The following is a 17,237-nucleotide window of genomic DNA, read 5'->3' as shown; positions in this document are numbered from 1 at the left end:
TCAGCGCACACACACAAAACGCGCGCCTCAGCCACGCATGAACTCGCGTGCCCCCGGACACACACACACATGCACGCCGTTCCGCCAAGCAGCTGATCGCGAAGCCATGCTTATCCCGCCGCTTCGGTGGCTAGCGCCACCGTGGGTTTTCGTCGTAAGATGCGTAAGGGACCCAGGGTTGAGTGATCAGCCACTTTTAAGGGGGGGAAAACGTCGCAAAAAACAAAGGCCTTCGATGTCGGCACTTCCTCCTCCCCAAAGCTGGGGGCAGGAGCCCGCTCTTTTTTCTTTTTTTGTCGCCAGCCGTGTGTCTCTGCGAGACACGAAGGTCGAGACGGTGGCGGGAGGGGGGGGAGAAAACACCGCGATTTATTTTCGGGGGCTGCCGGCGGGCACGCGAGTCGAGCGTGTGATGCAAGAAGGGGGTTCTCTCGGGACACACACACACAACACCGGGGGGCAGGTTGCACGCGAGGATGGCGAGCGAGGGTAGAGGATGCAATTTACCTCCGTTGGTTGAGACTGGGGCGCGCTACACAGAGCCAACAGCGTCTCGGTCCATCCGAGAACGCTCCTGCTTGCCACGGCGTCCCCGGGCGTCCCACACTGAGCTTCTCGCTTTCTGTAGCGCTCTCTTCGTGCGTCGCTGGCGGGCACGTCACTCCGGAGACACCACTTTCGCGGACAACGACGAGCCGGAGCCGTAGCAGCAGCGCCGACGGCGGGCGCCCCTTGCCCTGGCCGAGCAGTCCTCCGACAAGGTGGCCGCCATGTTTGTTATGCTACGCATCTGCTGCCGCCGCCACCGTTGGCCATTGCGTCCGTCTGCGAACCAAACGAGGTCGTCGCGGCGGCGGTCCGGGTTGGTAGAAAGAGGGGGGGAGACGGGGTATAAAAAAATAAAAAAAAAAATATTTGCGGGTAGGTGGGGGAGGAGAAGAGGAAGAAACATGGAATTGATTGCAAATTAGTGCAAGTGAAAAACCAAACCCGAGGCTCGCATTTGGAAGCTTTTAATGATTTAGCGCCGGCCGTGTTGGCCGTCGGACGGAGCCCGTGCGAAACGAAGCCGAGCTGCTGTAGCCGAGCGACGTGTGTGCGAGATTGTCGATACGCGTTTTCGAGGTGGGTGAGGGGGAAAAGGAACACGGGTGGTATCATATGTTGGCGAGAAAACCGTGCGCAAGCTGGCTCATTGATGGATTAGGCCAGGCTACCGTTCTTCCCTGCGAGGGTTTCGCGGTTCAACGGCCTTAGCGAGGCAGCACACTTCTTTTTTCTCTCAGAAAAAAATAAACACAAAACACAGGGGCGTTGCGTTGAGCGTATTACGAACGTGCCAGAGCAAACAGTGTGAGACATGAATGAATCGTGACGGCGGTAATGAAACTCGAGCGGAGCACGGGGGATGGGCGAACGAAACCCCGCGTCTGCGCCCGAGAGCGGCGCTCGGGCGTTTCTGCGCCGTCGCGTGCCCTTGACGGCGAGGCCTGACGGGGCCGATCGCCATTGCCGACTGGCTTCCGTGCACGGGAGCCCGAGGGAGCTGACAGTGGCGCGGGTCCCATTGGCCTGGCCGCTATTTGAGCCGCGGCAATCGGCTGTGGGAGGTGCGCTAGGGGACAAGGGCAGGCTCCGAGGGCTGTTGAGTTTGATTCGGCTCGTGACCCCCGAGCCACAGTGCGGGCTTTCTTTTTTTTCGCCCCCCTCCTTCTCTCCGCTCTGGGGCGCGATTCGAGGAAAACGCCACGGGATGGTCGTCGGGGTCCAGGGGGACTGGCGCGAAAGCATCGGCGGCGCGCTGTCGCCTCGGCACGCTAGGATCGCGAGACAACTCTTCTAAACCAAAGCTCGGCTAGTTCGGGTACGCGATGTTTTCCCCCCCGAAAATTTTATCAGCAAAATAATATTCAGAAACACACTCACCCGTCATGTAACATGCCAATATCCGACCGTGCTCTCATTGGCTGGCGCAGAGAAAGCTTCACCCTGTGGTGAAGCTTTGCCGGCGCGCGGTTGGCTGGAAGAGCTCGTGACGTCAGCGCAGCATTTGCGTAACGTGGGCTCCCGGGGCACCCTCGCGACGGGGCTGGGCGAAAGCGTAACAGCACTTTTCGAGGTCCGTTGGAGCCAATTAACGCTTCCTCAAATTGAACTCGTCACAATTCGGCTTTAAAATGATACGCGGAGAAATTATTTTCGTTCGCGGTGCCGTCCCGGGTTTTTCGGCGCTCGTGCGACCAAAAATGCGTGACGTCACGCGTTTCTGCGCTTCTCTCTCCTGCTAAGGAATCAGATGGCGACGCGACCGAGCCGTGTGTGGAAGGTTTCTCCCGATTGCGCTGGTGCCAAGCGTCTTCGGACTGTTACCGCCGCCGCTGCTGCTGCTGCTGCTTCTCAGAAGGCAAGCTATCCAACCGACCCGTTTTTGGCAGAAGCGTTCGTCGCCGCGCCACCGTCGTCCTGCCCATGCGTCGATGACCGGCGGCCGTTTGTATGTTTGTTTCATTGCCTCCCGTCCACTGCCGCAACCTCTTCGTCGTCGTACGTCTCTCCGCTCGACGATGCTAGTCGCTAGGCAGGGCTCTCCCGGCCCGCGATGGTCCCGGTATCGTGCTTGGGCTCTTTTCAGCTGAGACATGGCGTTGAATTCTGTTAGTGCTCGGCTCGACCGGTGTGGGCGGGGTGGCCGTTTTGTTGTCGGAAGGCGCGTTGCTCTCGGCGAATGCAGCGAAAAACCGTGCCCGCGCGACACACGCAGGCAGTATTAAACAACGGCGAGCGTCAGCTCCGGTAAGCCCTCGGTTCGTGCTGTTCTTTTGTTTTGTTCTTTTTTCGCTTCCTCCGGGAGCTTTTCATTCCTCCTCTCGGAATCTTCTCTTCCCTTTCCCTCGCGCGCGTTTGGGCCCCCCCTTTCCCCACGTTGAAGCAAGCAAACAAGCAAGCCCCGAAGCCCGGTCCCAAAAAACCTTGGCTCCGCCTCGCGCTAGACAGTGCGCCAGCCCCTTCGTGTGGGAAGGGCACATCCTTCTCCGCCGTTAGCTTTTGCTGCTGCCCAGCCCACCCCGTCCGCCCTCGCCACCGCCACCACTGCTCTTTTCTTCCTCTCCCAAATGCACTACCTACCACACCAACGAAACGCACAAACACACCAGCAGGAAGACGCTGTATAAACGTCGCTAGATCCGCGCCTGAGCATTGTCCGCACTTGCCCCCCCCCCCCCCCCCTCTATCTGTCTCTCTTTCCCCTCGTCGTGTGGCACTTGATGGCACTTCCCTTTCCGTGTTCATCACTCTTCTGTCTCACTCTCTCCTTTCTCTAAAAGGACTTTCACTTTCACCCAAGCCCTGCTGCTTCCTCTGCCGTGCCCACAACACGCGATACAGCTGGCACCGGTGTTATGTAAGCTTCCCCTGTGCATGCCTGTCTGATCAGATCAGGAGAGGAGACCCCCCGTGCTTCTACTCATCTAACGGAATTCGTGCTCCTATAGGCCGGACGATAACTGTCTCTCCTCCAGTGCCCCAGGCCGAGTTGAGAGATACACGAGAGGAGACTACGCCAAACTGCCATCCTCTTGTGTCTCGTTCACTCGAAAGCATTGCGATGCCGAACCATGCTTGCCATATAGGTCGGCAGAGTAAGTGGATATTCATTCGGCAATATTTTTTAGGGCTATACACCTACTCACTCGCGCCCTAATGCTCGCCAACGCACCCCCGTGTTCACACACGTGCACGACCACTCAAGCTCGACGTCGCTGACGTTCGTTGGTACGTTAACTGGAACTCGCTCGTCATCACGTTCGCTCAAGCTCACCGGCACTCTTTCCATTACGTACTCAGGCCGTTTGTCACTTACTCTGTCTCAAGTACGTCTGTGAGATCGGAATGAAGCGAGTGGGAGTCGGTCGTGTACTCATGTGAGTGCAGTACGCGCGAGGTTGAGGTTGCGATTCCTTTCCTCGGCATTTCTACGGAGGCTGATCGCGAGTAAGCACTCGTGGATTGCGATTTACGCGGCCGTCGTAGAATCCAGGGTCATTGAAGTTAGCCTGGAACCCCCCCCCCCTCCCCCTTCCTTACTTAATGCGGCCTCCCTCGAACATCGAAAGTTCTGCTCCGAATGTGGGATAATCATTCAGTAAATGTCTAAGGAGTAAGCAGTAAAATATGGCCGCAGCATGAAATTAATGAGAAGAAAACTTGGCATAGGACAAGGCAAGATGTATGCACTGAAAGCAGGGTAATATCGAGCAATTTCGATGACATATAGTAAAAGTAGCGGAAGAATTCTCTACTGACCTGTAGAGTCCCCAGAGCAGCCAAGATACTTTCATTCGAAGTAGTAATGAACATGATACAGAGGCTCCTTCTATAACTAGCAATGAAGTTAGAAGGGCCTTGCAAGACATGACCAGGGGCAAATCTGCTGGAGAAGATGGAATAACAGTCGATTTAAATAAAGGTGGAGGAGACATCATGCTTGGAAAGCTTGCGGCCCTTTATACGAAATGCCTCACGGCTTCAAGTGTACCCGAGATGGAAGAACGCCAAAATTATTCTAATCCATAAGAAGGGAGTCAAAGAATTCAAGAACTATAGATCCAATAGCTTGCTTTCAGTATTGTATAAAATATTCAAGATAATTTCCAATAGTATCAGGGCAACACTTCAGTCAACCAAGAGAACAGGCTGGCTTCAGGAAGGGATATTCTACGATGGATCATATCCATGTCATCATCCAGGTAATGGAAAAATCTGCGGAGTACAATCAACCTCTCTATATGGCTTTCATAGATTATGAAAAGGCATTTGATTCAGTAGAGATACCTGTGGTCATAGAGGCATTGCGTAATTGCGGAGTACAGGAGGCATACGTGAATATCTTGGAAAATATCTACTAGGATTCCACAGCTACAAGCTTGTTTCTCCAGAAGAAAAGTAGAACATTTTCTATCAAGAAAGGGGTCAGGCAAGGAGACACAATCTCTCCAATACTATTCACTGCATTCTTAGAAAATGTATTCAAGCTCTTAAACTAAGGAGTGAGGATCAACGGCGAATATCTCGGCAACCTTCGCTTTGCAGATGACAGTCCTATTCAGCAACAATGGGGACAAATTACAACAAATGGTTGAAGACCTTAACCGAGAAAGTAAGAGTGGGATTGCAGATTAATATGCAAAAGACAAAGATAATGTTCAATAGCCTCGCTAGGGAACAAGAATTCAGGATCGCCTATCAGCCTCTAGAGTCTGTAAAGGAGTACGTTTATCTAGGTCAATTACTCACAGGGGACCCTGATTCACGAGAAAGAAATTTACAGAAGAGTAAAATTGGGTTGGAGTGCATGTGGCAGGCATTACCAAATCCTGACATGGAGCTTACCAGTGTCGTTCAAAAGAAAAATGTACAATCATTGCATTCTATATACTGGTGCTAACATAAGGGGCAGAAACTTGGAGGTTAACAAAGAAGCTCGAAAACAAGTTAAGGACCGCACAAAGAGCGATGGAACGAAAAATGTTGGGCCTAACGTTAAGAGACAGGAACAGAGCGGTGTGGATCAGAGAGCAAACGGGGATAACCGATATTCTAGTTGACATTAAGCTGAAGAAATGGAGCTGGGCAGGTCACGTACGTAATGCGTAGGATGGATAACCGGTGAACCATTAGACTTACAGAATGGATACGAAGAGAATGAAAGTGCATTTGAGGACGGCAGAAAACTAGGTGAGGTGATGAAGTTGGGAAATTTACAGGCGCAAATTGGAATCAGCTAGCGCAAGACAGGGCTAATTAATTGGCGATCGCAGGGAGAGGCCTTCGTCGGCTGATGATGGTGATGAAATGTCTAAGTGCTGACTTGTAAAAATTATATATATATATATATATATATATATATATATATATATATATATATATATATATATATATACAGCGTGAAAGCTGTAATTTCATGAGTCCATTCTCTATATAGTGTGGAACGCGTCGCCTGAATTTCAGAGAGAAGGTTTTCAGGGAAGAACGTCAGCCTGTTTTATCTCCACTACACATAGGGCTGGATTTATGGGTCAGTCAGGGACTTTTGTGTGTTAGTGTTAGGATAGTATTGACATATGTCAAAACTGAGTAGCTTTACCGTATATGTCAGGAATCCATATTTAAACAAGTATATGCACTTTATGAAAACTTTTTTCTCATGAAAAAAGAACCTATAGAAGCCAATAATGTCTCCAATTGACTGGTTTTCTTTTGCCCCCTTTTTTGTACCATGTCGCTCGTTCCTAACACCACGCTTGGACGTAAGTTCTCAAGAACAGAGTAATTAAAACCAAGAGTGTTTGCAAAACAAAGAACTATTATGATAAACGCGGGTAAATAACACTAAAGGGTGGACAACGTACAAAATTGGGTTGAAGAGGACGGTTCGTCCTATAAAGAATGACACCACAGATATTTGATAGAATAATGTTCTCGTCTCAGTTATGAAAAGCCAGACGGAAAGCTGCGACAGTCAGCCGCAATTCCGCCTCTTGTATTAGACAGGTACACAAAAAGGAGAATGCATGCATACATATTCGATGCACAGCGATGCACATTCACGCGATGGCAGTCTGCCAACGGAAGACTGCGCGGTAGACGTCATTTTCGGAAAAGCGCATTTTTACGAAGCACGATTCAACTGAAACGAAACAAAATCCGATAGAATCAAAGAAGGACCGAATAACGAAACCGTCATGTTATCGTTTCTCGAGAGGCATGCCCCAGCACGAAGTTGGGGGTCATTCGCGATGAGTTCACCTCACGGATGAAGTTTACGAAAACAAAGGACTCCTTATCTGAGGCAGTGAGAAGACGTGTCCTCTGTAGTCGCCACATTTGAAGACCTCGGCTGCGTCTCTCGCTCGGTGATGGTCGCGTTGCCGACCTCCCCGGTCCTGGCTCTCGTCTGCACGAGTACCTCCAACTCGTAAATACACCGCGCCTAGCCTGCCGCTGACAGCCATGGGTCCTATATATGACCGCCGCGACCTTTTCTCTCTTCTTTCCTCTTTATGTCCACCCCTCCCCTTCCTCGAGGCTCCGAGCCGTGCTCCCTAAAGGGTTCGAGAAAACACCGTCTCTTATTCTCCCGACATTCTCTCTCCCCTTGGGTCCGCCGAAGGTCGGGAGTTCGGAACAATGCTTTCACTCTCTCTCTCTCTTGTAAGTGTTGCTCTTTCGCAGATGGTGTTTCACTGTTCGGGCATTTTTTGTCGACCGTCGAAACCGCACGCCGCCAACCTGCGCGTTCCTCGGTGCCTTCCTACACCAGCGCTTGCCTGTATAGCGGAAGCGATTATAAGTTCAACACACTGACAGGCCCCGTGGCATCGGGTCTGCTTTTGTCTCCGCTGCAGCCGTGGTATAACTTGGAAGCGGCCGCTAGTTATGGGTTTCGGTAAAGCGGTTGAGGGACACGTGAACGCAAACGCGGACGGATAACGGGCTGCAGATATTTTCTCTCTCTCTCTCTCTCTCTCTCTTTCTTTTTTTTTTTTTTTTTTTTTTTTTTTTTTTGCCGCGAGCTAAAAGCGGCCGTCTGGATGTGCCTGATATATAGTGGACCGGCGTGACACTGAAGAGACGAGCAAAACCTTTTCGATACAAAAAACAGCTGGGACTCGTTTTTTCTTGAAGCAGCTGGTTTTATTTCGTATCTCCCTTGGCGGCGTCTCTCTCGGAGTCGTCGGGGATTTGTCTTGAAGATTTCCTTGTCTTGATCTGTAGTCCAAATAGCCATAGCTATAGGATACCTGGATCAGAAGGTAATCAGTTCGCTTCGTTCCCGGTGGGAATGCGTAATCTAGTATAGGGGCTGGCTTTTTATGAACGGTTCCGCGGTTTACACGAGAGAGTCAAAAGTTTTGTCGCGAGCAGAAGATGGAACACTGCAATCGGCTGAGCTCTGCAGAGCTGCCTTATAGCTGATCTGAATTGTATATATTGTCCCTGCAGTGCCCAAACGCAGTTCCACGATTCCCTGGCCAAATCCGACGACAGTGCATGGTATAGGCGCTGCCACGTACGACGAGAAAATAGCTGAGCACTATACAAGGACATCAAGGAAAACCGCGCTATTTTTACCTCACCCTTCACTCAACACGGAACAAGCACATGCCCTTCGCAATGTTCTAACTAACACTCCTCAGCCAACGCCACCTAAATAGCACAGGCCTACGCACTCCGATCTATGACATCATGGTATACCTGGCCCGAAATTTCCATTACCAAGGCTGGCGTGACGAAAGCGGTGACGTCAAAATCACTGTTGCTTACGCGGGAGCATCCCCATTAGATTCTATGGCAGTCGGGCCATGGGTAGCATGACGTCATGATCGGAATGCGTAGGCCTTGTGCTATATAGGATGTCGAGGAAAATCAAATGAACCTGTTAACTGTTATATCCAGTCACAAAGAGTTCATTCGTTCAAAAATAAAAGTTTTAGTTATAACTTTCATTAGTTTCATTCACCCTTCTCTCTACCCTTCCCCAGCCTGCCGCTTCTGCTCAGCGGCTGAGGCCAATCTCGACCACATTATGTGGGGATGCCCTCAACACATATTGCCCCCTCCCCTTAATAATTTAATTACTAGTGACGAGCAGTGGAGGGCTGCCTTGCGCAGCTCCAGGCCCGAGAGAAGAGATTATAGTTGGAAAAGGGGTGAAAGATTGGGTTAAAGTGCAGCGCGATAACTGTCTCTCAATAGAGGACACCTCAACCGCGCTGCACAGGGGGATGTGGACTGAAAGATAAGACAAGGGAAAGAGGAACGCTGGTGCAGGAGCGGAACGACGTTCAGGAGGCCATCCTGGGGTGGGCTGAGAGGGTGGCGGAGGAACACCTCGAGTAGACCCCTTCCCCCCTCTACCCTGCTGCCCCTTTCCTTGTAAAAAGGATAAAGTTGTTACTACTACTACTATTTTAGTATATATATATATTGTGGGCGTTTATTACGCACGTCTTCTTCATCTGTCTATTATCATGATCGTCCTACGTTGCTCGATCAGTTATGTGTGTTCATCATCATCGGGTATGTGCCTTTGCTGGTTCGCTGCCGAGTACTCGGGCCGAATAAACGTCGTGCCAACAGAGACGTCATTATATATATATATATATATATATATATATATATATATATATATATATAGCCTCGAATCCACGACATAACATGTAGCGCAACAACACAGCCACAAAGGAAGAAGCGTAGACTCACGTTTTTCTTCTTGGTCGCTGCATGCATGATGTCCTTTAGGAAGCACCAACCAACACATCGACGTGCATTCATGCTTGAATTCAGACTTGCATTGTGTAATAAGCCTTCAACTTGGGACTTATATACAGTGATCGATTTAATCAGAAGCGCCATGCCTTGGCATTATAGAGCATAAATTAACATTTTGCCGTGGTACCCGTGTTCTGCAAACTTTTGCGGCCGGCTCGACTCTGGACAGGGCGGTCAGCTCCTTAGCAAATATTTGTTGAAAGCGCGCTATTCCCTCTATGTTACAGCCGTGGCTGTGAACTGTTCCTCCTACGTTGAGTCCTTATTTCCTCTAATAGGCCTTCATTCCCCTTCATCCCATTCCCTGCAGGGTATAGTGTGTAGGCGAGCATTCGACCACTCTGCTGTTCAATAAAGAGCTTTTCTCTCTGTCTGTCTCTCTCTCTCTCTATCCCTCGCTCTCTAACAGCACTTGCCAGGAAAATGAGAGGCTCGTCAAAGTTAAGTACATATCAACAGCCAGATCGCATCAAGACGCTGTGTGTGTGTGTGTGTGTGTGTGTGTGTGTGTGTGTGTGTGTGTGTGTGTGTGTGTGTGTGTGTGTGTGTGTGTGTGTGTGTGTGTGTGTCGGAGAGCGTGCACATATACTGTCAAGTAATTTACAGCCTTGAAAGTGAATAAGGGTGTAATTGTATCTTTAACTCGCACCATGACACCCTTTTTGGGTGTAAGGTATAGCCAGCTTTACACCCTTATTTAATTTTAAAGGTGTAAATTATTCTACAGTGTAGAATTATAGTTACTGGCACGTTGCTCTCATTCTTCATAATTACTTTTTGTGTTAGCTATAGTCTCTTCCTTTCCTGCGTGCGCTGTCTAAGCACGAGGTCGCGGGTTCAAATCCCGGCCGCGGCGGCCGCATTCGTACCGTGCATTGGGTGCACATTAAAGAACCCCAGGTGGTCAAACTTAGTCTGCAGTCCCCCACTACGGCGTGCTTCGTAATCATGTCGTGGTTTTGGCACGCCAAACCCTAGAATGTAATTATTCTTTCGTTTTATACTGTGGCCTTCGGGCTCTAAATAAGTCAGTTGAAATTTTAGTTCGAACAAATCTTTATAGCATCATTAAATAACATACAGCAGCAGAACAGATTAAGAACTAAGAACTCTGAATGTTTCATTGAGTTTTCGTGCCGTGCACAAATGTGGACTCAAATACATACATATATATATATACTTGAGCTATGTGGAAGCACCAACCATTTTACGTGAAGTGTGTGTTGAGGCATTTGTACCCACTGGTGTTCTTTTGTTGTGTTTGTCTTTTTTTTTTTTTTTTTTTTTTCTTGTATCATGAATTGTGATACTCCAGACGCTCTGCCGTAAGAACGGCGCTACCCTCCGCCGACGGCTTCCCCGTACCCCGAGACTCTCCTCAAATTTACGACTTTGGCTGGGCTTGCCGGGAGGGACGTCTCAGGGAGGAGGCGGTGGGAAGCTAGGAGAGCGGAGGGAGTCGGAACGACTCGGAAGAGCTTTTGCGTAAGCATCTTATCACGACCGCTCTGACGAGATCTCAAGATTATATCGGAAGTGCTCTTATTTGTATGGCTCAAACTTGAAGAATAAACGACAGTATATAAAATCAAACGGCAGTGCCTTCCTCAACGATCATCAACGACAACAACGATTAACTATTACTACACTGTACCCGGAAAAGGCCACCCACTTATTGGACATTTGCCAGGCCCATCCCACCAAATCCCAGGACACTCAATAAAGTTGTTTGACACGGTCATAGGCGCACACCGGAAGTAGATTTATTGTATACTCTGAAATTTTCGTTGATTTCCTCGAGGCTCGAAGCTATTCGTTATCCTACCCATTTCATTACGAGCCGCGTGTTTGCGAAGCCTTCCGAATTGTATCTCGCTTTGTCCCCCCGCAACATGGTGTGAACACAATTTTTATCCCGACCCAGGTCGTGACAGCGCCGACCACACGTCTGACAGCACTCTGGGCCGCAACTGCCTGCAGTGTTTAGTGCAAATCAACGGCGACTCGATCTGTCCGTCGTTCTTTGCCTCCTCCTGGTGATTTGCCGAAACGTTTACGCGAGCTGCCCACGGCGATATCTGCATCGGAAAGTTTCGAAGCAGCACCGAGCCCGAACAACCGGCGCTCAGACCACGAGCAGCGCGAGTCAGAGGAAGTCGAGCTCCTCGAAGACGTGCTCGGCGTACATCTCGCGCGCGGCATTGACGAGTCCGTAGCAGAGGATGAAGTAGACGAGCACGAACACGGCCGATATGATGACCGCCAGCTTCTTCTTCTGCGCCGACGAGCGGCACAGGTACCAGGGCGCGTCTTGGACGTCCGTCTGGGTCGCCATCGAGTACAGCGTCGGCGTCGTGGGCAGCGTCTGCGAGTACCTCTCCCTGGTCGACGACTTCTTGGACGTCGACGTCTGCATCTCCCGGTCCACCGTGGTGGCCACGCGCTTTCGCGGCTCCGCGGTCGTCTTGGACTGCTGCGCGTCCGAGGGCAGCCTCGCCTCCGCGGGGGACGCGTCGGCTTGCACGCCGGCGTCCGCGACGTCCAGCGTCTCGGTCATGGTCGCCTTGGAGCCGACTTCGATGGGGCTCCGGCCAACGCGTCGTCGCCGCCCTTTCGTTTATTGTCGTTCGCGACGACGACGACGTCTTGCTCCTCCTCCCTGGCACGGTTCGCGGTCAGGCTGGCGTCCTTGGAAGCGGCGTCGGCTTTGTTGTGGTTCGGCGGCTCTTGCGGGATCCTTCGGCTCTTCGGAGTGCCCGGACGGTTTGCCGCGTCCTTGCCTCCGCTGTTGCTGCTGCCGCTCGCGTGGTTCTGCGCCATGTCGGCGCCAGTCCGGGCAAGTTCGCGGTCTTCGGGAGGAGCGAGGGCCGCGGTCTCGATCGGCGCGCGTTTTTCGGCGGCCTGCTGCCGAAGCCGAGAGCCGACCGCCGACGACTGGAAGCGCGACGGGAAGACGTCGTTCTCGAGGGCGGCGGCGGCGGCCTCGTCGATGGATTGCAGCTCGTTTTTCACTTCCGGCAGTCCGCTCACGTGCTCTCCGGCTGCCTTAACCTGAGGTGTGGGAATAAAAGAGAGAGAGAGATGTTACCTAGAGGAAAGAGGCGCTTATTTCGGCTTCCCTGCAGGGAAGCACGTGTACGAATCTGGGCGATACTTTCAAGCGCATAAGGGTAGGGGCTCGATACTGTTCAAGCGCATAACAGGAAGGAGAGATTTTCCTCATATATCGGCTAAAAGGGCCACGTGTTAAAAGTGAGAAAGAGAGGGGGTTGCCGCTGACGGTTGTGATGGCTGCGAGCATATGGATGAAACTAACAAATAAAAAAAAAAAGAAGTCTCAGTGTCCACGAAATTTCTCTACCCCGGCACTCTGTGCCGTTTAAGCGAATACACACGTTGCAAATTAAGAAAGAACTGTTCTGTGGTAGGTGTAATAAGTATAAAAATAAAACGAAAATGAAATATTTATGTGTATATCTGCGCTGAAAGCCTACCACGGATTCGCAATTCCAACTTCCCCTTGCGAATCGGCAGTATTAATCTGCGCCAACGTGGAGACTGTAAGTTGCTATATAATTCTAATTGGCGTTACTGAATGCCGAAGATGGAGTAATTGAAGTAAGAATCGATAAGGCACCGCACCCAAACATTGACGTCTTGACGCTCGCCCCGGATTCGCAACCAGTAGCAGCATAGTTTTTTTCCCCTTTTTTTTCTAGCGGTATCAAATTTTTAAAAATTTTCCACGGAAGTTAGCACAATTCTATCCCTTGATCTAAATTGCTCGATGAGGCGGCCGTTGCTTCTACGAGAAAGCAAAATGCTTAATTTAATAACTAATTAAGCTAATTAACTTTTAATTTATTACTTTATACGGCACGTGTATTTTAATCTGCGTACGAATTGTAGCCGGTGAGTATAAACGCGTACATCGATTTGCAACGAATTCCGAGGATGGCGCCGGCTTCGAGGTATGCGGCGTCAAACATGTGGTAAAAATGCACCGTTGTTCCACTTACATTTTAAAGAAAACGCTGTTTGATGCATTGGATCACAAATGTAACTGGAACGCCAGTGCATTTCGGCGGACACATTGAAAATATCTCAAAACTGGTGTAGTCTTGAAGATTCGTACTGTAAGTCGATATACCTTGCATACTATCTACAATTCGTAGATTGAAATATGACCTGTAAAGTAAATAATGAAAAAAAGTTAATTAGCGTAATTATGTTAATTATTGAATTAATCATTTTGATTTCTCGTAGAAGTAATGGCTAAGGGGTTCGAATTGTGCTATCTGCCGCAGGCAATTTTTAAAAATTTGGTGCTGCAAAAAATTAATAAATAATACAAAAACAGCATGTATATATAAGAGCGAGTGAGCCCCCGGAGCGAGTGCACATGACGTCACGTTGTCCTGCCCCCAGGAGACCACATTCTCCTTCTGACAAATGAAATTAACCGAAGTCATTTGGTAGAAAAGTTATTACAGTAAACTTGAAAACCCTATTTTAAGGTGTGCCAGTATTCTTTTTTCTTTTTTTGTTTTGTTTCGAGACGAGAAAGAAACGAAGTTTTCATATTTCAAACTTCGCGCCGAAACCCCAGCTCCATTTCCTATTGTTTTCTCGTATTTGGGCTGTTGTGGCGCAGTAGGTATTCTCGAAACATGCTAAATTCAGTCGGTTTCTTTACAATACCACGTAGCCCCTCTTCACCGTTAACAAATTAACTATAGACCCGCGAGCGGACGCCGTCAAAATCCATGACCTCACAATCCATGACGTCACGGCGAGCTGGTGCGGAAGTTTCGCCACCCGTCTTTCGTTCTCGCGACTTGAAGAGTGGCTGTTTTGGTGTTGTAGGAGGATAGCTTATAGGGTGAGTCTATTCTCCCGGCAGCCCGGAGAATTTCTGACACGAATTTCGCCTGACACTCACCTCCTATTGGGGCTCGGAAGTCACGTGACAGAACTGCCGGGAAAAAAGTGCCTGCAGATGTGGACGAGAGCCTGCATGTGTGCCTTAACCTTACCTAACATAATCTAACCTAACCTAACCTCCCGAGGGCCAATAGGAGGTATGTGCCAGCAGAAATTCGTTTCAGAAATTCTCCCGGCTTTCGGGAGAATAGGCACTGCCTAGCTTTGTAGTATACAGCTCAAGTTAGAGTCCCTCTAAATTAATGAATAAAGAAAGTTCAAATCGCCGGTGGTTACGCGATCGGACAGTCGTCTGCCCGCGTACCTGGTCTGGCTCGCGTAGCGGCTTCCAGACGACGCCGTCGTCGAGCCGGATGGCCTCGTCGTCGACGCGGGCGGCCGCCTCGTTCAGCAGGCGGCCCACCAGCTCCGGCAGGAGCATGACGGGCTCGGCGGCGGCCGCGGCGGCGGGGGCGGCGGCGCTGTCCTCGACGACGTCGTCATGGTGACGCGCTGGTGCGCCCGACGACCCGGACTGCTGCTGGTGCACGCGGCGACGAGACATGACTCCGGCGGCGGCGATACCGACGCGCAGCAGTACGGCTACCGTGCACACTAGCGACGGCGGGGGCCAGGCGACCATGCCCCGGTCAGGGTCGAAGAGCTGGGACGGCCGACGACGACGTCGACCGCGCCATGTTCCTGCCGCGGAGCTGCGCTTCGCTCCCTGGCCCCGACCTCGCACGACCGCCGCCCGAAGATGGAAGCGCGAGATGCTCGAGCTTGCGTGCTTCTTCGGAACACGGCGGTTGTACCCACTACGTGGGAATAGACCGAGGAGGAAGATGCTTTGCCTTTTCGTGTCCACGCTATTGAGGTACAGATATTTGTGCACTTTAGCCGCCCATTAATTTTTATCCATGTTCCCGAATCTTTTTTTTTTTCAAAAATAAAAAGATAAAAATAGACCGATAGATCTACTACTCCAGGTACAAACCCAGAAAACGCCTGGTTGTGTAAATCTGACCTTCAAGCTCAGCCAAGGTCAAACTGGGACTTAGCCTGCTATATACTACTGGCGGCTACTGCGTATACGCCGCGTGGGCGCCCATATCTTGAAAGAGATCTGCGATGTGGACAAAGTTCGCCGAGTGCTGGTATATATAGCTTCGTATGCACTGTGCTTTCGACGCTTAGTTCGCTTAGCGAGACGCATCACGAAGGTCAATTTGCTCGCTGCTGCTGCCGCGCCGAGCAGCGTCTGTGTGTTGTCCTGTGATGCAATTGTAGATGCGGTAGTTGCTGACGGCGCCGAGCAGCGTGTGTGTCCTTTCCCAAACAAGCAAAACCATGCTGTCGCTCGACAAACTTGGTTTAACCCGCGTGCAACCACGGCAAACTTTTGTTTTGCTCTTCCTTGACTTCAAAAAAAAAAAAAAAAAAAGACCAACCCATGTCACCCTGCACTGCCTCAATTGTTGCTCCACCATAGGCTTCCAGTGTCAGTATCGGCCCACTGACCATTGGCTATAACTTCCGTTATCGCCTGACACCATCACTCCTTTCCGAATTCCTCGCACCACCTCCTATTTATTGTACCCCGAAGTGATATATGTTTATTTTGTTACTGCTGCATTCCTCTTCCTCTTGTGATTATCTTGGCGGATTCTTGAATACATGGCTTGCACTGACGTCACTTCCGCCAATGCTGGGTTAGGTTTCCGCCATACCGGAGCACCCGGAGCACCACCATATGGCACCACGCTGTAGTCGTATGCGAATGGCACTGTTTTGCAATGGCTATTTGCGCAGTTGTTGGGTGTTGCAACCGCAGTAAAAGCAGCTCGAGGAAGGAGTCGGCCAACACGAACCTTTTTCGGCTTCTGAAGGTTGTGGAATGGCAAGACGAACGAACGAAAGCACTTAGCTCGAAGCGGCGCAGCCTGTGGCTTGCGCGTATAAAGCGTGCTGATCTCAAAGGCGATCTCCCAAACATTCGAGTGTGCGGCGCCCACTTCGTAACAGCTAAGCCTGCGAAATATTACATAATGCGCACTTAACGCTGCACTAGAATCACATATTTGTTTGCATTGTCAACTACTGCACACGTCTTCAATCCACATGATTCAATCTAGCATGATTGGAGCACAGTGTGTTAGCGAAAACTCAGTTGCATTTCCGACAGCTGATCGCACAGAAGCAAGGTAGACGCGGTAATGGTTTCGTATTCGTGCGCGGTCGCTGAGGAGAAGTATGGCGCGCCGCCGTGAGCGCCATCTCGTTTCTCTAAAACAAACTGCTCCGCGAAAAGGGTCAATATACTACTGGCGGCTACTGCCTATACGCCGCGTGGGCGCCCATATCTTGAAAGAGATCTGCGATGTGGACAAAGTTCGCCGAGTGCTGGTATATAGCTTCGTAGGCACTGTGCTTTCGACGCTTAGTTCGCTTAGCGAGACGCAGCACGAAGGTCGATTCGCTCGCTGCTGCTGCCGCGCCGAGCTGCGTCTGTGTGTTGTCCTGTGGTGCAATTGTAGATGCGGTAGTTGCTGACGGCGCCGAGCAGCGTGTATGTCCTTTCCCAAACCAAGCAAAACCATGCATGATGTCGCTCGACAAACTTGGTTTAACCGCGTTCAACCACGGCAAACTTTTGTTTTGCTCTTCCTTGACTTCAAAAACAAAAAAAAAAAAAAAAGACCAACCCATGTCACTCTGCACTGCCTCAATTGTTGCTTCACCATAGGCTTCCAGTGTCAGTATCGGCCCACTGACCATTGGCTATAACTTCCGTTATCGCCTGACACCATCACTCCCTTTCCGAATTCCTCGCACCACCTCCTATTTATTGTACCCTAAAGTGATCTACGTTTATTTCGTTACTGCTGCATTCCGCTTCCTCTGTGATTATCTTGGGGAATTCTTGGATAGGTATTCAGTACTTAAGCCGAACGCCTCTACAAAGAACGCCACTAGAACCA

At 50.4% G+C, this 17,237-nt stretch overlaps 2 protein-coding genes across 5 annotated transcripts in view; both read right to left on the bottom strand.

Annotated features, from left to right (window-relative positions):
- Nucleotides 1-17,237, bottom strand: part of LOC119434129 (mucin-2) — a 61,921-nt gene that overhangs the window by 39,035 nt on the left and 5,649 nt on the right. For 3 of the 4 annotated variants that reach the window (XR_007464297.1, XM_049658650.1, XM_049658651.1), the window contains exons 2-3: nt 1,927-2,409; nt 508-825 (exon numbers count right to left, since the gene is read on the bottom strand). The gene's annotated coding sequence lies outside the window, so the exon portion shown is untranslated. Of the gene's footprint in view, nt 1-507; nt 826-1,926; nt 2,449-17,237 lie in introns of those variants that run through there. The other variant, XM_037701450.2, reaches the window with a different exon arrangement.
- LOC119434132 (uncharacterized) lies at nt 10,653-15,108 on the bottom strand. Its single transcript, XM_049658334.1, has 3 exons — nt 14,582-15,108; nt 11,909-12,384; nt 10,653-11,876 (listed from the first exon to the last, which is right to left on the bottom strand). The coding sequence occupies exons 1-3, from the start codon at nt 14,897-14,899 to the stop codon at nt 11,480-11,482; spliced, it is 1,191 nt and encodes a 396-aa protein (XP_049514291.1). The 5' UTR covers nt 14,900-15,108; the 3' UTR covers nt 10,653-11,479.

This window comes from Dermacentor silvarum, chromosome 11 (assembly GCF_013339745.2).
Source record: "Dermacentor silvarum isolate Dsil-2018 chromosome 11, BIME_Dsil_1.4, whole genome shotgun sequence".
NCBI classification, from domain to species: domain Eukaryota; kingdom Metazoa; phylum Arthropoda; class Arachnida; order Ixodida; family Ixodidae; genus Dermacentor; species Dermacentor silvarum.
This window is presented reverse-complemented; position numbering and strand designations above follow the sequence as displayed.